At 42.2% G+C, this 20,839-nt stretch overlaps 2 protein-coding genes across 3 annotated transcripts; one reads left to right on the top strand and one right to left on the bottom strand.

Annotated features, from left to right (window-relative positions):
- The first annotated feature begins 697 nt into the window (after window positions 1-697).
- zdhhc2 (zinc finger DHHC-type palmitoyltransferase 2) lies at window positions 698-12,345 on the top strand. 2 transcript variants are annotated; one of them, XM_047585388.1, is made up of 14 exons: window positions 698-1,184; window positions 3,498-3,524; window positions 4,903-4,997; window positions 5,699-5,819; window positions 5,988-6,057; window positions 6,169-6,201; window positions 7,841-7,961; window positions 8,067-8,105; window positions 8,278-8,410; window positions 9,050-9,176; window positions 10,451-10,543; window positions 10,765-10,880; window positions 10,982-11,056; window positions 11,141-12,345. In XM_047585388.1, exons 1-13 carry the CDS (start codon window positions 1,058-1,060, stop codon window positions 11,020-11,022), a joined length of 1,143 nt encoding a protein of 380 aa, XP_047441344.1. In that variant the 5' UTR covers window positions 698-1,057; the 3' UTR covers window positions 11,023-11,056; window positions 11,141-12,345. The 2 variants fall into 2 exon arrangements, with proteins under 2 accessions (XP_047441344.1, XP_047441345.1); XM_047585389.1 differs by lacking the exon at window positions 8,067-8,105 and having other exon boundaries at window positions 699-1,184.
- On the bottom strand, window positions 11,711-19,524 carry cnot7 (CCR4-NOT transcription complex, subunit 7). The gene is made up of 7 exons (XM_047585390.1): window positions 19,332-19,524; window positions 18,134-18,257; window positions 17,863-18,056; window positions 16,823-16,984; window positions 15,417-15,561; window positions 15,177-15,287; window positions 11,711-14,022 (listed from the first exon to the last, which is right to left on the bottom strand). The coding sequence occupies exons 2-7, from the start codon at window positions 18,248-18,250 to the stop codon at window positions 13,891-13,893; spliced, it is 861 nt and encodes a 286-aa protein (XP_047441346.1). The 5' UTR covers window positions 18,251-18,257; window positions 19,332-19,524; the 3' UTR covers window positions 11,711-13,890.
- Between the last annotated feature and the right edge of the window lie 1,315 nt (window positions 19,525-20,839).

The raw sequence follows: 20,839 nt of genomic DNA, 5'->3' as shown, positions 1-20,839 counted from the left end.
ATTGTGGCGCATATTGTCAGTTTGCTGCAGCCACCCACTCACGCAATCTACAACAGGAGAAAAAATCCGAATAAATAAATAAAATCTGTCACACGTTCACACGGGATCTGGAACAGAAAACAAGAGCTGCTCGATCACGAACTCGCAAATTATTTAGTAAAATCATATGGAGTGGGGGGTAGAAGAAAAATAGAGAGTGCAGTTGCAGCCGAACGCATTATTTTACCGCATGAACTGCAAAATATCTCGCAGGTGCAGATGGGTGTGAAGCAGCGGGAGCAGCTGGATCTTGCAGACATTCACCTTAACTGTCAGGTAATGATGAAACATAAGGGTTGTAAGAGAGGAGGGAGGCTGTGTTTAAAAAATGTTAATGTGGACTGAACAAAAAAAATAAAAATTGTTAATAATAAGAATAATAAAAACGCTTGGGGCGGACATATGTCAAACTTGAAGAACTGACACGTACAAGTGACCCAGCGGCCAGTCCATCCAGTCTATGCGTCTCTCTCTCTCTCTCTCTCTCTCTGTGAACTCATTGAACCCGTCCAATACGCACGCCGAAAAATGTGCCAGGTTTGCAGCATCCCGCGGACGTCATGGCAACCTGTGGGGAGGCAGCAGCAAGGGGCGGCGCTGAGTCTGACTCCTCGGAGCGTGTGCGTATGCGTGTGTGCACATGGGCCGTCTGATATTTTGTTGTAGTCTGTTCTAGGGGCTGAGCAGGACGATCAGAGGGGAGAGCGGTGCAGCCGCAGCAGCAGCAGCAGCAGCAGAAGCAGAAGTGGCCGCGTCAGAGGCGGGCGGGAGGCTGGTGTAGGATGTTGCGTCTGAGCTGCCGATTAGGCTGATCAGAGCCGGAGCTACGATGCAGTGACAGTCTACGGGAGGACACGCACACTCACTCACTCACACACACACACACGCACACACACACACGCACGCACGCACGCACGCACTCACTCGCGCACAGAGCGGAGAGGAGAGGGGTGGAGAGGAGGGGTTGTGAGGGAGAGCGGCACACGAATGCGCACGGGAAATGATCCGCTCCTAGACTATGGCACCGTCGGGCTCGCGTAGTATCAAGCGGGGCTGTCAGAGAGTTTTGTACTGGATCCCGGTCCTGTTCATCGCTCTCATAGTGGCGTGGTCATACTACGCCTATGTTTTGCAGCTTTGCATAGGTAAGAATTCATGTCTGGGTACTGTGTCAGAATTTGAGAATGGGGTGTGCGTACTCGGTGTATTTCAATGTGTGTGTATGTGTGTGTGGGAAATGCCTCTAGTGCTTTATTTATTTCTTTTCATGGGGAGGACAGGCATGTCTCTTTCAGCAGTTTGTAGACCAGGTCGATTATTTATTTATTTATTTATTTATTTGTGGGGGGGGATGCAGAAGCCGTGCCTTGTTGTTTACGCAGTGTGTGGACAGTCACATGACAAAAACACTTCAAACAGTTGTCAGCATATTGTCACAGGGAAGTGGCAGTGGTGTGTTTCCTTTTGTTGTTGTTGTTGCTGCTGCATGTATTTCAAACATGAATTGAACAGCCTGCTTTTTTTTTATCATGAGTGAATTCTCATGACATGTGCATCGTTGCAGGTTGTAAGCATGGGATTAGAACAGTTGATTCCACCACTGCCCTTCCATCAGCACTGTCTTAAAGTCTTACCCTAATAGCTTCAGGCTTCACGCAGTTATGAAGCTTCATTATCCGAATGTGCAGCCCCCGCCACAAACAACCACCACCACCGCCAGTATAATGGGAGTCAGGCCCTCCTTCCTTCACTTCCCTCCGGCTTCTGAAGCGGTGCGGCTGCAGACAGCGAGCCTCCTCGGCGAAGAGTTGACCTGGATAGTGAGTAATGGTTTCTGGGATGTCTCAGATGAGTCTCAGCAGCCTGCTCTTGTGCTCCATTTGGCAGCTGGTCAGACCCCGAAAGAAAATCTCCTCTGTCAGAAAAAAAAAAAAGAAAAAAAAGGAGGGGGTGGGAAATGGAGACGCTTTAATGAGACCAAACAGTGGGGAAACACATGAAGAAGACAGAGGCGATTGATGTTCTGGCTGCTTGTTTCTAAATCTGACCTTCTCCAAAAAATTTGGCCAAACGTGACACACGGCTTCATCTGGACACCCCCGTGTCCATCTTTCCAAGTGGTCGGTGAGACTTTTGTGCTGCAAAGTCACATTGCCGTGTCACTGGGTTCATCACAGAGAGGCCAGCCAGCATCAGGCCCAGGAGCAACCTTTTCTAGAGTTACAGGTCACCCCCGTGTCAGCTGAGATGCGGAGACGCCTTTAAAACACTGCAGGGTGTAAATAAAATCACAATTTAGTCTTTTTTCCCCCCTTCTTATTAAAAAAACATGTTGTTTTGCATCTCGGAGAACAAGGGTGGAACTGTGACGGACTTTGGTCACACGGAAAGGACGACATCTAAAAGGGCCAAGGCAGCAGCCGCTCGTCTCCAGCATGTGCTCCACGGGCAGACACAGAGTCAGTTGTGTGAAGGTATCGTCAGCTGATACCTCTTGTTCATCGGCTCAGTTAATCCCATTGTGTGGCTTACATAATTCACCCCAAGCAATCTGCAGTTGACCCACTTTTTTTTTTTTTTTAAAAAAGGCACAAAACATCAGCCTTTGAACAAGTCAGTCCTCTCTTCAAGTATGTTAAAATTGTCAAATGGAGTTTTAGTTCTTGGGAGTCCACGAGTTGTTAGAGATACATTTTTTTTTTTTGGTGCAAGAATGCAAGGAGGAGAAGGGAAGGCTAATGCACACTATGGGACTGGTCTTAGACACGTTGATATACATTCTTGCACATGCTCTTAATCACACACACACACATGCTTTCAGGCTCTGGGGATTTTATGCTGGCAAGGCAGTATGCACATGATTGTTGGCTGCCTGCCTTGACTCAGCTCCTTGGCTCACCTTTCCTCAGGTCCATGTGTCTCTCTGTGTGTGAGCGTGTGTTGCTTTACAGGCTAATTATCGAAGATGGATAATTCTGATAAGCTAAACACAGATATCTGGACTAATATGAAAACAGAGTAAGCTAATCTTCCAACAGGTCTCCTTCCTGGTGTGTGTGTATGTGCAGGTTTTGGAGGACGATCATCAAGGTGTTGACTTGTAGCTTCACCTGGTTCCCTCAGTGGGAATTTTCACACGCACACACATATACACAAAGTGTGCAGGACGCGTGTCGTGTGCACAGTAATGCATGGCTATAAGAGAGGGACAATGAGTCAAACTATTTGACTGGGAGTGTGCCGCGTATTGATTTTGTGACTGGTGTATTGGAGGGTGGGATGAAAGGTTTACAGAGTCAGCATTTTTCAGTTCGGCTGGTTTGAATTCAGACGCCGGCTGTCACTCAAACGCGCTGACAGACGCACATGTCTGTCGTCCCCAGGTGAAGGGTTTATAAAGAGCAGTAAATCTTCCGTTTTCCCAACGCTGACGTACGTATTTGTGTTTCGTTTTTCAGAGTCAATTGAAGACACGGGAGAGAAGGGTAGGTGTTCATGATGTTTGTTTCTTTATTTGTTTGTTTGCACAATGAGAAAATGGTATAAAATGGGTTTAACTGATGTGCAGGAAGAAAGGTTTATGAGATATCTCCCCTATATAAAATAAAATATTTCTAAAAATGCAAGATTTAAAAAAAAAAGAAAAAGAAAGAAAAAAGAGAAACTATGAAGAGAGAAAATATAAAGGTAGTGATTGTTGTCTGCAAATTTAGAGGAAATTAAAATGAGTGGAAGTACACTGTGTGCAACACTATGTAATAAAATACAAAATTGAAGCACAAACTTTCATTGTACATAAAACGATATTAAATGCAATATGTAGATGTTAACAGGTGATGTGAAAAGCTACAAATCTTGTCTGGAGAGTGACATTTTCAATTGTTTTATTTTTTTTTAACAGTGACAGCAAAGATATTGCTTTTAGAGAAGCAGGTAAATTGCTCCATAAGAAAGGTCCTCTGTACTTTAAGGTGTATTGATTAAGAGACGTCCGACAATGTGGCAAATAAAAGTCTTTAGAATGTCCTGTATGATGTGAAGGAATGAATAATGCTGGTTAAAATGAAAAGTTTAGTTCAGACAAGGTTCAGCAGCCTTCACTCTGCAGAGGCAAAACACTGTTATGAGCTTGTACGAGCTGGAAGTGTGTCCTAGGGTCTTTGTTTTATTAAAAACTTTAAGCCTTTATTCAGTGACGTTTTTTTATCCAGATGAGAGTTGATGAGACGGGTACCGAGTTATGTCAACACTCTCCTTTTTGACCGTGCTAGCAGTTTGCATTAGGAACGTCAAGCATGATTTTGTTCAATATACAGAACTATAGGGTGGATTAGTATGAAATCATTTATATTCGTAGTCTCCAGAAGATGAATCCTAATGGCTTTGATAAGAACCATGTCCAATATTTTCATTTATGACCAAATTCTTGCAAAGTGATTTATACACAAATTAGCCTCAGCTGTGTTTGGTGCTACTTAGCTAACATCAGCATGCAAAGGTGTTAAAATAAGATGCAGCATTGTCACTAGAAACTGAACTACTTGACATAACGGTTAAATATTTAAACTTAATTGTCGATATCAAAAAAAGTGTAGTCACACAGAACAACCGCTACATTCAAATTCCCCCATGCAATTACTTTTGTACTGAACCTACGTCAATCTCACTGCAGAGTTTGTACAACGTTTGCATTTGGTATGATTATCCTTTCAATCCGTCCTCTACCATGGCCCCGCGTGCACAAGTACAGTGAATGATAATCATTTAATGTAATAATTATTGAAATGAATCACGCTGCAGACTGCGAAAAGGTGCTCGGACGCACAACTGCTGAGAACTTACGCTGTCGTTTCCTGCTTGCAGTCGTGTACTTGCTGGCGTACCATGTCATTTTCATCATGTTCGTGTGGGCGTACTGGCAAACCATCTTCACCAGGCCCATGAACCCCCTGAAGGAGGTGAGTGTGTCTGACGCTGACGCATTGTAGCCGGGCTGGTGCGGCGATGAGGCATGGTGGGGAGCGAGGATGTAGGTTACAGCTTCCCCTGCGTGATTGAACGCTGCATTTAGACTAATAATACTTTCCAGTGGAAGTGCCTGGAGCTGCACTCTAATGGCTCTGATCCTGACCACCACAGCACTTCAGCTCTGCGGGGTGAACACATGCATGCGTCTTAGAAAAGGAGACTGCCTTCGCGTTTCCGGCTTCCGCTGAGGCGAAGCTCACATGCGATGATGAGAGCCTTCCTTCCTTGAACATGAGATCTGATCACTTGAGGTTTCGACGATTGTAATAAAAGCCAAATTCCATGTGGGCTGTGCTGTTTATTATCATCACAGTTATTTGTTTCTAGCGCTCAATCATAGATTGCCTCAGCAGCTGAAAGTAATATCGCAGCTCTGCTCTGCTTTTGCTCCTATTTGCCTGCTGGGGCAGAAACAGAGATACCCTTCACTGACTACCAAATTTAGATCCATAGTAACAGTCATTCCTGCATTACTGATTCCCACACAGCTCGCAGCTCATCTGGCAGGAAAAAAGAAATTGAATCTGTTTTAACAATCGCACGGACACTGTAAACAGTACAGATCAGAGATTGAGCCATTGATAATTCACAGGTGTTGCTTGTCTTTCCCCCCACGTCCTGCCCTACATAGTTTCACCTGTCCCACTCTGACAAGGAGCTGCTGGAGCGTGAAGATCGGGGAGAGTCTCAGCAGGAGATCCTGAGGAGGATAGCCAAGGACCTGCCCATCTACACGCGCACCAACTCTGGAGGTACAGTAGAGAACGCGGCGCTGCCGACGCAGAACAAGTGGAGCGGTCTAGACTGACACGCAGCTCTCAGAGCTCATCTCAGCCCACGCCGCCTTATTAGTCTGTGCTCAAGAGTTAGGAGAGGCTGCTGCTGACGGCCGTGTGATTGAATTGGCTGTGTCTCCTCAGCAATCCGTTTCTGTGACCGCTGCCAGCTGCTGAAGCCTGATCGATGTCACCATTGTTCAGTCTGTGATAAGTATGGCTCGCTGCTCATGCACCTATAGAGAACAGACCACACAGCATATTGTATTCTGGCAGGCAGAGTGAGATTCACGTTCACTGACGTCTTGACTGTGCTGCGTTACAGATGCATCCTGAAGATGGATCACCACTGCCCGTGGTATGTAGTGACATTATTTTATTAAGCAGGCAATCTGGTGTCAAACTAGTTTGCACTGCATTGTTGGACCACAGTGTAACAATGCAACAGCACCATGTTGTTATAGTCTCGCACTCATTAATTCCATTATAATTAAAGCCCTGCGCTGTTTGCAACGATTGCACCACATTTCCCAGTCACACTGAAGACAACTCTGTTCAGTAAACAGGCGTCACACACACAAACAGCTTGTCTACAGGACAGAATGCGCTTCTCTAAGCTGCCAGAGGAATGACTTTGGCAGCAGAGAGAGACAAAACAAATATGATTCCAGTCAGTGTCATTTTTGGTAAACACCATCAGCTTGACTGCTCTCTCTGTGTCTTATCCGGCGTTCAAACCGAGGAAAACAGAAATCAGGGGCAAATCAGCAATGGTGCAAATTCAAACTGGGTCATAAGGAACATCGATTGAGGTTGTGTAAGGTGGTATTCCAAAAATACTTAGTGTCAACATGTCTTTATCCGTCTTAAATTGAGTGTGATACACAACCTTGACTGACTAAAAAATACATTATCCTCTTTTTTCCATGAAACAAACCTACTGACCAGGTCTTTTTCTAGTTAAAAATGTACTTGGGGTTTTTTGTCCAGAACTAAACGTAAAATTGGTAATTTAGGAAGTTACCTGATGAATAGGTGCTTCATGGCAAAAGAAATGTGGCAAGAAATTAAATTTAAAAGAGAAAGGCCTGTCTGGGTCGTGCATTAAGCATAAACTGTATATAAATATGGACAATGCGTCCTCACTTTCTCGCACTGACCAAAGTGACGCTAGTTTCCCATTGGATTTGGATTTGGTGGATTATACACTGTATTCGTTCATTCATTTATTTTTTTTTTCCTATTCTCACGGCCCCATGAGACCACTTTACAGAGTGACTGGTAGTCAACTGATGTCACATCCTGTTTCTATATCGTCAAATAGCTAAAACAAAACTTATCAGAAGAACTGACACTTGAAGATCTAAAATGAGGGAAATTGTCCTTGAAAAAAAAAATTTGACGTGTGCTGTTAGTTTGGCACAAATTCCTTTACATTAACATGGAGGAGGTGGAGCTTATGACCGATACTGCAGCCAGACACCAGGGGGAGCTCTACTTGCTTTTGCCTCACTTTATAGGAGCTGTTCCACCGTCCGTATTTATTTACAGTCTATGGCAGGAGTCTTCAGCGTTTTTCAGGGCCCAGCTGTTGAAGAGATTAAGTGGGGACCCCCTACCTATTATTTGTGTTCTATATTAAACTCGGCTAGTGCTATTTATAAATGTCCTACTGCTATTTATAAATTATAATAATGCATTCAATATTAAGCTATCCCTTATCCCTTTACTAAAATATGTTGGATTCATGTTAATGTGTATCAAATATATTTGAATTTGTGGGGGAAATTAAAAAAATATATATGAAAAATGTCTAATCAACCAAATATTTTGCAACCCCCCTATGGTATTAACCTCTTAACTGTTTTATTACCGCTGATGAATCGGAAAAGCAGGAACATCATTTAGAACAAATCAGAAAAGATTTTAAAAAAAATGTTCATACATGTAGTCATGATGACATTCTCCATCATTTCTTTTTTTCATTAATTTTACAGGGTGAACAACTGTGTGGGATTCTCCAACTACAAGTTTTTCATGCTGTTCTTGGCGTACTCGCTACTCTACTGCCTTTTTATAACCGCTACAGATCTTCAGTACTTTATTAAGTTTTGGACAGTGAGTATTGCTTCAATAATATAAACCCTTGACTACATGACTTATTATAATTTTTTATTTTTTTTTTAGAATCTGTTTTGTGATGTGTGATTTTTTTTTCACAAGGCTGGTGGTAGAGCACATTTCCGTCTGAGGGAATACCTGGTATGAACCAACCAGCTAGTTAGTCCCATTAAAACAGAAACATTTCATTTGGCTTCTCGTAGAGTAGTTAGTCAAATAGAGCTCAAATAGAACCCAGTCGTCAACTCATCACTGCTGGTGATTGCTCTCGTGTCCACTCTGTGCTAGTGTGTCCGTGTTATTTTCCCCTCAGAAAGGCCTTCCAGACACTCAGGCGAAGTTCCACATCCTCTTCCTCTTCTTCTCGGCCTCCATGTTTTCCGTCAGCCTGGCGTCCCTCTTCATCTACCACTGCTGGCTCGTGTGCAAGAACAGATCCACTCTCGGTAGGTGGCTGCCCTCCGTGCCCGTGTGTGCATTTGCAAGGTTTTGTATTTGAACATGCATTTGAGCTGTCAGTCACTCAGACACGCCAGCGCTGCCTTTTGTGCGCGTTCTGAGTATCTGTTTCCCCGTCTGCTCGCTGTTTGCACAATGCCTTCCTCTGCACAAACGAGGAGGGACGTTCCCACCGTCAGTCAGCGTCCTCATCAGAGCGGTGATTTGATGAGCCGCCGTGGGTCGTTATCAGAGGAAGCCTTTTCTCATTATGTGTGCACAGTGGCGCACTTTGTCTCTGTGCGTTGAGGAGAGTGGATTATCCAGAGGAGTGTGTTACAGTGTAATGCAAAGACACAAGGCTCAGAGGAGTAAGCAGCTTAGAAACAGACACCGATATGCTGCCTCAGAAGGAGAAGTCACACCTGGTGGAACGGCCCTGAGATCCACTTTTTCCTGCACAACAAAGACAACTTTCATGCCGAGTTGTTTCACAGATGCCCCGCTTCTGTCGGAATGAGCTCCTGTGTTGATCCGCTGTCTGACTCAGTTTGAATAAGAGATTACTATACGTAAAGATTAATTAAGGAGAGCTCTGTTTATTCATCTTCATGCTAGATTTCCCCCCCTGTGTGTGTCTCTTTCAGAGGCTGTGCGCGCTCCGGTGTTTCGCCACGGCACAGATAAGAACGGCTTCAGCCTGGGCTTCACTAAGAACTTCCGTCAGGTCTTCGGGGATGAAGTTAAATACTGGCCTCTTCCCGTTTTCTCCAGGTAAGGTCATCCTGTCAACGACGCGCAAAGTAAACAGTGTACAGCCAGATCAAAGACTTTAGACGCTGCTTCAAGATGCTCTTCTAATAATGAGGCCACTACAATTATAACCAACTCAGTGTCAGAATCAGAAATCTGAATAATGTGACACAGTTTACCTGCTGATTAACCTGGAATAACGTAGTCCTTCAGTATTTGTGATTTACTGTTTAAGGCCATCTATCGTAAAGATCACAGGTGTCAAACATATGGTTCGCAGGCCAAAAGCAGTTCACCAGCGGGTTAAATCTGACTCGCAGCATGAATTAGTAAAATGCGAAAATTACATAAAAAGGTAATTTTCCAATAAAAGTAACTGTCTAATGTCTGCACTGTTTTAGTGAAAGTACCGAAGAACGTTTTAATAGATTTTTTTTAAGGTTGTTCATAAAAATGTTTTGTAAAAGGATATTTCATTAGGTCCATATTTTAATAATGTATTTGTTTTTCTTTGCACTTAAACAAAGGGAAAAGCATCAACGCTCACAGCAAGCAAAATATAAATAAATATATAAAAAATCAAATAAAGCTTGTACACAATCTAGGTCTAAACTGTCCTGCATTAACAAAGTCTCTATTCAGCTCAGGGATTAGGGAGTCCACTTTATTTTCAGGAAAAAAAAAATACAAGAGAACATCCCAAAAGAGAAAGAGGAGCATTAGCTTCCACAAGCAACAACATCAGCGGTGTGAATTAATGCATATGCTCCTCCAGGTTTGCATCCGCACTAATTCACGCTGACAGAAGGATGAATATTATGAACTACAGCTTTTTGGCAGGCGCAGTCGAATTATTACAACATGGACTCCCGGCCTTTTATTTTGGAATCTATGATCCTCCTACGCGGAAACACCTACATTAAAGTGGCACTTTTTAACTGTGTAGAGAAGCAACACGACGTGTGTCATAAATAAAATGCAAATCAGGCTGGAGCCTTAGTTGACCAGTATATTTTTGGGTGGTTAATGTTAGCTTACCGTTGCATAACTTGCATTACAGAGTCACTCTGTGAGTCACCTGTACTTGCATTGTATTAACACTTTGTTTCTGCATTTAATTTTTTTATCTCATGATGGTTCAAGGTTTCCATTGCAGTCCATTTCCATCCACTTCATTAATCATTATTTCCACTTATGCCATCAATAAAATAAATCAAACAGATAATTTGACCTATTCACCTACTGGTTTTGGACTGTGAAGCTAAATCTTTTCTGTCTTTTCTGCCCTTCTTCAGTTTAGGTGACGGCTGCTCGTTCCCAACTTGCCTGGTCAACCTGGACCCTGAGCAGCCCACGTCACCCACCGGCTCCAGCTCCGCCAACAAGAAGTGAGTGACGACAAGAGCGCGCATCCATTAGCAGTGTAAACCCCTTCACAGAAACAAAAGGTAGTTTATTCACTGAACGACTCTGCAGGAAAATAGGCTTGGGTCAGGTAAATAATAGCTGCGCTGTTTTAGATTAGAAGATTTATTTATTGGTTTATTCTAACAACAAGGCACTGTGAAAATGGTTCATTGCACTCCTGTTTGTGTTTGGGTGTTTTTAGTGCAGCAGAAGTCCGCCAGTTCCCCTCTAAACCTCTGAGAGAGAGTCAGAGTCGACTGCTCACCAGCACCCCCTCCTGGTCAGAGACGGACAGTGCAGCGGACAAGGACAAGAAGGGCGAGTTAAACTTCTTAAAATTAGTTTTCTGCAGCTGCCTGCTTATATATATGACCTAGGCCTTATTTATGACTGAAATTGGATTTTTTTTTTTAATTCAGGTGCCAGTAACCCAATAATGACCATAGAAAATGAGGCGTGACCGCAGTTGCAGCTGACACCTACAAACCAGAAAAGTAAGCTCACAGAGACACTAAACTAAAACGCAGCAACGAGTCAAGCTCAAACTGACACCCTGCCTAATGTTTGTCATCCTGCAGATCTATGCTGCCCCCTTCCTCAGTGTTTGTGCCTATCAGAACGTGACACGGCGGCGACATCTTGTTTCCCATAACGAAACCATGCTTCTGAGCGTTTGATCTGAGCGACATCACGGGCGAATGAGGATCAAGTTAAGAAAAGTGGTCGGGAACCAAAACTGCATTCCAATAGTCCAATTCACTTTTATTTGTACATAAATAAGCACAGAGCAGCACTTGGAGGAGGGTTTTTCCCCCCCACTTTGTACCCAAAATCAGCTGCTTTTGTACGGCCACGTGTCAGAAACTCTCAGAATTACCTGCAAGTGAATTCGTATCATGTTGTTTCCATAGCTTAGCGCATAAATAGACGCTGTCATAAGTTTGCCAAATGTTTGCACACTGAATATAGAGTATAGTGGTGTTATTGTGATGTAACCGACATTCCTTTAGCCATTTTCTAATGTGGTGGTGCAGGGGGGGATTGGGGGGTAGGGCGGGCGTCTGGTGTTCCACCCACCACCTATGAGTACTGTGGAATTACAAAACGATGCATGCTCTCATCTCAGGATGTCAACACACACCTTGTTGTAGTGAATTGTACGATGTTTGCTTGGAATGAGGAAAAAAAAAAAAAAAGAAGAAGAAAATGTGTAGTTGTTAGAAGTTACATTTCAACAAGGGCTCTTCTGACTTTTTGCAGCATGAGTTGAGGATGTTGCTGCTACACTGAAACACCTAAAAAAGTTGTTGTTGGTGCTCTGTACTGCGACTGCTAAATACGTGAAGCGCTGTCCGGTGGCCTTGAGTGCTCGTCAGACTCCTGGCCTGAAGCTTCCTGACTGTTGATCTCTGGAGGGCAGCCAGAAGAAGAAAAAAAAAAAATACAAAAACGCACACATACACACACAAAAAAAAAAAACGATGCTGCTGCAGATGTGCTCGCCACTGAGTGGGTTTTCTATCAAAATCTAATGTTGTGGATCCACTGCAGAGCAAAGAACAACAAAAAGACAAACATCTGCTCCAGCTGCTTTGTACAGTCTATTTCTGAGAATCAAAACGAAAAAAGAATGTACGCTTGTCGGAAACAAGCTTCAACGGTGAGTCACGTCAATCTATATTTTTCTATCCTTCTGTCCGTTTGACTTGAGACGACGTGGATGTGCGAGGCGGTGTAATGTACAGTTGTGATGCCTTATAAGAATAAAATGAGCTCATCTTCAGTCTCGCTCAAGTTCTTTACCCGCGAGATTCATGGTCATTAAGAGACGCACGGGGCCTTTTTTTCACGGTAGAAAAATTCCAAGCCTTTATTTACAAAATAATCTAAAAACATTCCTCTTTTATATTGCATAATCTTTTTTTTTCTTTCTTTTTTTAAACTCATTTACAGTGTGGAGAAACAAAGTGCTGCAGAACACAGGAATAAAAACTAAACAAAACGAAAGGTGTCGGTTTCTGAAGCCGGGGGAGGCTAATAAGTTGCGGACCTACACTTCGACACACACACACACACACACACACACACACCTATGTTCGGGATACTATTCAAACCACAGAGCATTAATTGAAATGTTTTAGTGCATGCGGCCGTTCTACGCAGGAAACTGGAAAGCAGAATAAAAGCACAGAAGTTTCATTCGAAGGCCAGAACTACGAGTGAAATGAACCGAAAAAAAAAAGAAAAAAACAATGCAAACTAAAATCAAAGTTGTTTTTTTTTCCAGTAAAAGTATCTTCTGCTTTTTATTACCACACTAAAACTCTACAAAACCTTAATGTCAATTAAAAATTAATCTATTAATCTCATCAGAGTAGTAACCTCAGCTACTGTGTGTGCTACAGTTGGCAGATCTATCTGAATCCTTTTTAACAGTTTGGGTAAATGTGTGTTTGTTCATGTGACGTGTGCTTGAGTCAGTGAGGGTGTTTACATGCAAAAACAACATTCCTCCACTGAAAAACCACTCGTGTATGCGCTGGACTATTCTCAGGATCATCATGAAATCTAACGGCAACTGACAGGAAAAAGAAAAGTTCACAAAATCAGAGTGCATCAGTTCGATGAAGGTTTCTCACAGTGGGACTGGAGCTTCTTTATGAACTTTATCTTTATAGCAACAAATGGGGGGCGAAAAAAAACAAAAAAAAAACAACAAAGGAAAAGATTCAAGTGCACGTAAACACACTCAATGAGAGCTCCCGTTCTCATTATCAGACAGAAAACCCAGGAGCGAGCACACGAGGGCCACAATAAATTAAAAGTTTAAAAAGAATGGAGGTAATATTAAGGCTGGGCGTGGTGAGTGATAGAAAAGACCTATATGTTCACAATGTAAAATGAGAACGCAGAGAAGGCAACAAAGAGGAGAGAGACACCAGAAACATCTTCAGCTTTCCATATAAAATCAGGTGAGAGCTTTTTAAAGTGCAAAACATTTCTACAGAACACTTGAGGAAAACTAAAATCCCATCTTTTCAAGCGTGTTAAGTTTAACCGAACCAATCACACCGTCAGTGCTTCCTCACAGGAATAAAAGACTAAACTCACACACATGCAGCTGCGGCATGTGTGAGGACAGCTGTGATTGTTGTCTAAGGTGAGCAGAGCCTATGAGAAACACCTTGCTAAACGATGCATATGTATGTTGTTGTTGTTTGTTTTTTTTTTCTTCTCTCTTCCATTATTATCGTCATCCGGTCGTCGGAGCTTGGCTTCAACTGAGTGTGGATGTGAGCAGCGAGATGGGAGAGTTTTCAGGGCGACGTCAAGACTGCTGCTTGTTAGCCTCCTCCTCGTAAGCGTTTCCTGTTCCGTTCTGGACGTAGGCGGAGCCCGAGCCGAGCCCGTACAAGTGACCACAGTACTTTGCATCATCGATATGATCCTCGAAGAACATCTGTGGGGGAAGATTTAAGAAGGAGACAAAATAATTGATTGGTTATTTGACAGAAATTTAACTTGGAGTTACCTGGGGGAGAGAGAAAAAAAAAAACATTTCATAGGTAAAAGAATTGAGGTGGCGATCTTGAAGATTTATTATGATCTTTGGCGACACCTGTGGCGATTAGTGGTAACTGCAGGTGTGGGTTTAGAACCTAAGTCTCCAAAAACAATCATTAGCTTCACCTACTGTCTCTGGCAAAAACATAACAGTTTAATGAAGAAACACATGTTCCTTGTTATGTGCTTTTGCACAACAATGTCTCTACAGGCACTTTGTTCATAAACACTTAATAGCGTTTATATGATTTCAATTATAAAATCAATATTTTATTGGTGGATCATAGGTCACAATTATCATATTGTTGCAAAAGAGACTTATAAACAGCTAGTTTGACAAATATTAATTTAATTTAATTTACTCCATGTACACTGATCAGCCGCAACATTATGACCGGAGAAGTAAATGACACTGACCATCTTGTGACAATATAATGTTGGGAAATACAAACATAATGGGAAACTTTTGGACCAGGATGTTACATAAGGCTTTTTTAAGTAGCCCGTAACCATTTATACTTCAGTCTGGTTCATTTTTATTTCTACTTCCTGCTTCATTTTCAGTAATGGCAACTGAGACTTGCTCTCTGAAATTTCGCTGAAGACAAGTCATACAGATGTTAACCTTTCCTCAGTCTGTTCCATTGTTATAGATCTAAAACAATCAACTTGAAAACGATGCGTAGTTACATTTCTGGGGAGGTGAACGTCAGTTACGGCTGATAATAGGACCCAAAGACACCGACTAAAAACATCGTGGTGCCAGACACCACAGGACACCAGGAGGAGGAAGGTGGTCATAATGTTATGCCTGATCAGCTGAGCTATAAAGTGATGTGCATGGGTATTACAGTTACTTTTTGAAAAGCATAAATATCAAATACTCCGATTTCATTAGACATTTGCAGAGACCAGTAAGAGAGACGAGAGACTAGTTCATTCATTTAACTGGATGTGACTTCGCTCTTGTAAATTTAATGTTTATTATTGAATGACATTCAGCTCACACTTCACCCGTCATGCAGCTGCAAGATAAGCAGAGACACCCACCTCTCTCATCTTAAAGAAAGCCATTCCCGTGAGTAAAGAGTCAGAGCCAGCCTGGTGCTGTGGTCCAATCCTCTCCAGCTCCAGCTGCTCGGCTACTTCCTGCAGCCCACCCTTAAAAAAAATTAAAAAAAGGAAAGATAACAAATCCCTCCAGATGATTAAAACCTCATCAGAGATCAAGGCGAAGCATTTTACACGAATAAAGCTGGAGAAAAGTAATATAATATTTATCAAAGCAACCTTCAGGTTTTTACAGCTCTTCATGAGGTATTTGACATCATAAATGACTGGGAAGTACAAGCGGAGAATCTCAAAGAAGTCCACCTCCTCCTCGGGCAGGTTGGCGTTAGACAGAATCTTGATCAGGTATCCGAAGTCATAGCCACTGTAAAACACATATACACACACACAGACAGGAGCAACACAGTTTAAACAAGAGCACACACTAGGAGATTTTCTGACTTCCAGACTGTCACGACACAGATATGCCTGTACCTGCCTGTCCTTATTTCTACTATATATAAAGGCTGCTACAGACAAATAACTAGGTCACAGCATCACACGATACAGAAAGTTCATTTTACATCAAGTGCCCTTCAAATCGCTGGTTAAAGTAAACAGAAAGGTAAACATAAACACTACAAGAACCAACAAAAACAACATTAAAGCCGGTTTGGGTAAGTGTGGTCGAATACCTGAATAGATGTCAGTGGTGTGTCAAACCTAAGCTTTGTGTAAAATCCAAAGCCTGGTTAGCTTTAGCCTCAGTTTGCCATGGAGACACAGAGGGAAACTGAGTACGAAATGAAGATGTTAAGCAGCAGATTGTAGAGAAAGTTGCTTTGTCACGTGGGGGGAAAACCAATCTACCAAAACAAGTGAACAGCAGATTCAACAACAAAAAATTTTAATATGGGATACTCTTCAAACTGGTCGTAAGTCTGCGTAACATCTTATCTCTCACCAAGTCCAGACGAAAAAAATAAACAAATAAAATATCAGTATTCAAATTTTAAACAAAGGAGAACGCCTGGAGACGTGTAGACACGACAGTACTGTGTGTCGTTTACTGAATCACACACTTTCATACATTTAGGATACAATTTCTGTAAATACTGTAGTGTAGACCTATCAGCCATAACATTATGACCACCTTCATAATATTGTGTAGGTCCCCCTCGTGCCTCCAAAACAGTTGTGTCTCATCAGAGAGTGGACATGGGCTTCTGAGGATCAGGTTTAGTGTATCCAAAGATGCTTGATCAGTTTTGTTTTTTTTGTTTTTTTAAGTTGTTCCTAAACCGTTTTTGTGTGTGTCTGTGTCCGGCTGCATCCTGCTGGGGATGTCTGCTGCCATCCAGGAGGGTCATTGCTATGGGGGTGGGGGGTGCCTGGTCTGGTCCAGGTGGGTGGTACATGTCTAAGTTACATCCACATGAATGCCAGGTCCGAGCATTTCCATTTAATTTACTTCACATGGTCATAATGTTATGCCGGATGGGTTGCTATGGTGACGAACACAAACAGTTATCTGCGTTTCTTGAACGGTGCTTGGTTAATCAACCGACTTCAAAGAGTGAATGCTGTAAGAGTTGCTGTACCTACGTCGCGATCCCTGCGTTCAAATGACGTCTAAAGCTGAATACCTGTGAAAAGACAGCCACTTGACGCCATCGCACAGCACCACTCCCGACGTCATCAGCAGCTCTGCAAAGTAAAGTGTCTCAATGCCTTCGTCCTCGTGCTTCTTGAACTGAATCCCTGAAGTGGTCAGGAGCTCAATGGAGTCCTGTGCATACATATCTTCTCTGATGGGACAAGAACCACACTGTTATCATTTGAACCACCGAGTTCGATCGAGCGGATAAGTCATAAATAACTGATAATTTATACAAAAATGGTACCGTTTGTTCATGCCGTTGAAAATATTTACCAATAAGGTCTTAAGAACATCAAAACCACAGTAAAGATTGTCATTCAGAGCCAATCACTCACTCTTATTTCTTATCTCTCTAAGCTGAGTCACTCGTCATTTAATGGGCAGTTCTACTTTGAAGCACAGACAAAATTGTAATTATCTGGACAGTTACACATTTACTTTGAAATCAAATATTGGATACTACTTTAAAGAGTGTAGGAGACTACCAATAATAATAATAATAATAAAAAGTGTGGAATAAAGTTCTCTGGACTGATGAAACAAAACTCCCATTGCTATGAAACAGAGGAAAGAGAAAACAAGCGGAGCTGCTTGTGGCCCACAGCTCCACCTCATCAGTCAAACGAGGCAGACGAAAGTCAGAGTGTCCCCCAAAACAAGCCGGCTGAAGGTGGCTGAAGTCAAGGCATCAGCAGGGAGGAGACGGAGCATCTGTTGGTGTCTGGAACAATTACTTCACGCTGCCTCTGAATGCAAAGGATTTTCAGCAAATGACTGCACATTATAATTCTGTCTGACATATTGTGCATCTGCCTGATAGCAATGTTTGGTTTGGAAGGGGCTAGTATTTCTACATTTATAGTAAAGGAGCTTAAATGTATATCAAACTGAATGTGCAGGTCAAAGCCCGAAGACCAGAAAATGTGTAACTGAGCACACAATTGCAGTCCGGCCTCAAAGATCACACAGAGCAGGATTGAAGCGGCATTGTTAAATCACACTGTCGACACGGGACAAAGATCTTACGTGAGGTTGAACTTGAAATTGAACTGCCACGTTGACGTTCCCGGGGGATACTCCCCCTGTTCATTCATAAACGTCAGGCCCAGCTGTATTATCTTGAGCAAATCCACGTTGCAGCGCAGTAACTGGTACTGATAGTCGGCGTTGCTCCTGAACTCTCCGATGGGTCTGGCTACAACACCCGGAAACTCTGTGTCCTGCGGGGAAGACAGCTCGCAATGAACCGAGGGTCCGTCAGCGCCAGACAGCGCCCCTCGAAAAGAGCACCACTCACCATGGCAATGTAGTTGTACTTTCGGATGACATGTCGGATCCTTTTCAGCTCCTCCTCCAGGTTGTTGGCCCAAACCTCACATATTCTTTGGCTGTGATCCACAGTAGCTGCGGGCATAGTGCCACTTCACCATGCAAAGAGTCGCACGATAAATGCACCACAATAAATGTTCGCACAACACCTGGATAAGTATAACAATATGGTGCAGAATCATAAAGGTTTCATATTTAAGCTGCAGGGCGAAGGCACTATTATTCTCCGGCAAAACACTTAGCTGTTATGGTATATTCTTATTTCCAGCTTTGTTTGTTGGACAGGATTTTGTATCTTTTCCCCATACGGAGAAGCAACAGTAGCGAACTGTTATCAAAAATAATCGTACTTGTATATTCTTCCAATTATACAGCTACACATCAATCATCCTCTTGTCCAAACCAAAAAAAAAGGATGCAAGACAAACATATACACTCAAGCAATGAAGATGAGCAAGAAGTGGGAAAAAATAAACAATAATAAAAACTAAAAAGTCATAGTAAATAAGTAAATAAATAAATAAAGAGGGGGGTGCTGTAGTTGCTGCTAAAGGAGAATGAAGCTTAATCCTCCTCTATAGCTGCTAAAAAAGGGGCCCCATATGTCTGGAAATGTGTTAACTGAACCAGTGAGCGACCTTCAGGTTAAGCTGTTATGATATTTAGTCCAAAAAAAAAGAAACCTGATTGGAGCATTAAAGCTCATGTCAGTTTCAACACTGGGTAAATGTTTAAGGCTGTGGCTCCTTTCAGCAAGGGGGTAACTTCAGTTAGCTGCAGAACTAACAAGTTAAATTAAACCCAAACACACTTCTTCGGGACGAGCTGCTACCTGCTCGGGATGTGCTCAGCCTTTGACATCAGCTTTTCAGTCAGCAGCACTTGGGGCTAGCTAGGTTACCTGTAACAAGGCAGCAGCTCGAGAGACGTAGCTGTGGTTAACACGAGCAGCAGCACGAGCAGCAGCAGGAGGAGGAGGAGGAGGAGGGAAGTGGAGGCTGTCTATATTTCCAAAAACTCACTTCTCATGGCACACATATAGCTCCACGGACAAATTAAGGGTGGGTGCACACGCAACAGTGGGAAGATAACAGTGAGGGGCTGCACACGCACACACTCGCCGCCACTTTGATACTGATAAGGTGAACGTAGCTCCGGTAACTTACCTTTCCCCAACCCGGGCGGGCGTGTGTTCGAAGCGCGTGCTATCGGGGAAATGTTAGTTTATTCTACGTTATCGTGTTGGTGGGTTTTCCGCTAACTTTTAAATAGTTTATATTCAGTATCGTACTGATGTCAACCTACGGCTGCCATCATAGCCGAGCCTACGACGCGACGTCATCACGTAAAGTGGAAGCGTCCCGTGCGTGTCGTGCGTACGTGAAGCTGGAGGCGTGCGTCCTATTTGATGAGTTTTTTTTCCCATTTATTTATTTATTTATTTATTTTTAAGAAACCAAATTCTTAGAGCTAATAACTACGGGTCTCAATATGTGACATATGATTTATTTAAGCTTTAATTCAGTTCAGTTCAATTCAGTTTGATTTATCTAGTGTCAGGAACAATACAAATTGTCTCAAGACTCTTCATAAAACCCAGTCTGAAAACTCCAGAAAAGGTGGCAAAGAGAGCAGAGAACAGGAGAAACGAGATAAACACACATCTGTCATAGATACATACATCGGATTAAAGAAAACATGTATAATCTGATGATGTTACATGACAGTTATGACAGTGATTTCACCAGAATACGGTAAAACCACTTTACTTTATTTGTTATTGTGCCTGAATTACAGGTTATTGTTATAATATTATTATTCTTATTATATTGTCTTAATTACAGCTTATTATTTTACATTACCTGTAAAGTTTGTTGGAAAATGTTTCATTAACTATGATAAAGTTCTGTGTTTTGGCAAATAATTGCATGAAAGAGAGGGATTTGGTGTAACCTGTTACTCCAACTTGTTTCACCTGTGAAATTGTTGAGATTTGTGATTGTCATCACCTGTGACTTTTGAACAAACACAATTTTATTATTATTATTGTTATTATTCACTCCAGAACGTAACTTAAAAAACTTCAGGCATGACTTCATAAAAAAATACAGCATGAATTCATGTTACCTGACACAAAATGTGAACCCCTGGTTTCGGTGCCTGATTCCAGGTGTTTCTCCCTAATGCAACAATCCATTTACTTCTATTTTCTTTGTTTTTTGGGAGTTTGTAAAAAGATGTCACCGACTGCTTTTCGAATCTGTTGGTATCGTTAATCACACAACAGTTCTTCCCAGTTTTTTTTCTTTTTCTTTTGTTTTATAATTTAGACAGTATTAAAGCTTACAATTCAAACTAATGCAGCTATTCTCCATGCTCATCTGTCAGTGGCTGTAACCACAGAGACTTCTGCTTGCTGTGACATCACATGCACATGCTATTGATAACCTGCATAAAAATGGCTTCAGGTTTTTTTTTTTTTTCCCAACTCTGATTCCTTCATGATACCTTGAATATTTAGGACTCAGAACTTAATAAAAATATGTGTAAACATTATAATGTTTTATGTGCTTTTTTTTAAAAAAATGTTATGCTTTTGACAAAAACATTCATTCACTCATTCATTCATCGTCTGTAGATGGCCAGAGGTTTACTCTGTTGATGTCTGCAGCTT

Source organism: Mugil cephalus, chromosome 5, assembly GCF_022458985.1.
Source record: "Mugil cephalus isolate CIBA_MC_2020 chromosome 5, CIBA_Mcephalus_1.1, whole genome shotgun sequence".
Classification (NCBI taxonomy): Eukaryota; Metazoa; Chordata; class Actinopteri; order Mugiliformes; family Mugilidae; genus Mugil; species Mugil cephalus.
Note: the sequence above shows the minus strand (reverse complement) of the source record. Positions and strands in the feature narration are given on the sequence as shown.

What these genes read in the sequence shown, in the direction of transcription:
- cnot7 (XM_047585390.1), bottom strand. Translation starts at nt 18,250, where the DNA reads ATGCCCGCAGCTACTGTGGATCACAGCCAAAGAATATGTGAGGTTTGG. An exon ending in AATTTCAAGTTCAACCTCAC is followed by an intron (nt 16,985 to 17,862) that starts GTAAGATCTTTG and finishes TTGTCCCATCAG; the next exon opens with AGAAGATATGTATGCACAGG. An exon ending in AAGTGGCTGTCTTTTCACAG is followed by an intron (nt 15,562 to 16,822) that starts GTATTCAGCTTT and finishes TGTGTTTTACAG; the next exon opens with TGGCTATGACTTCGGATACC.
- zdhhc2 (XM_047585388.1), top strand. Translation starts at nt 1,058, where the DNA reads ATGGCACCGTCGGGCTCGCGTAGTATCAAGCGGGGCTGTCAGAGAGTT. An exon ending in CATTGTTCAGTCTGTGATAA is followed by an intron (nt 6,058 to 6,168) that starts GTATGGCTCGCT and finishes GCTGCGTTACAG; the next exon opens with ATGCATCCTGAAGATGGATC. An exon ending in ACTTTATTAAGTTTTGGACA is followed by an intron (nt 7,962 to 8,066) that starts GTGAGTATTGCT and finishes TTTTTTCACAAG; the next exon opens with GCTGGTGGTAGAGCACATTT.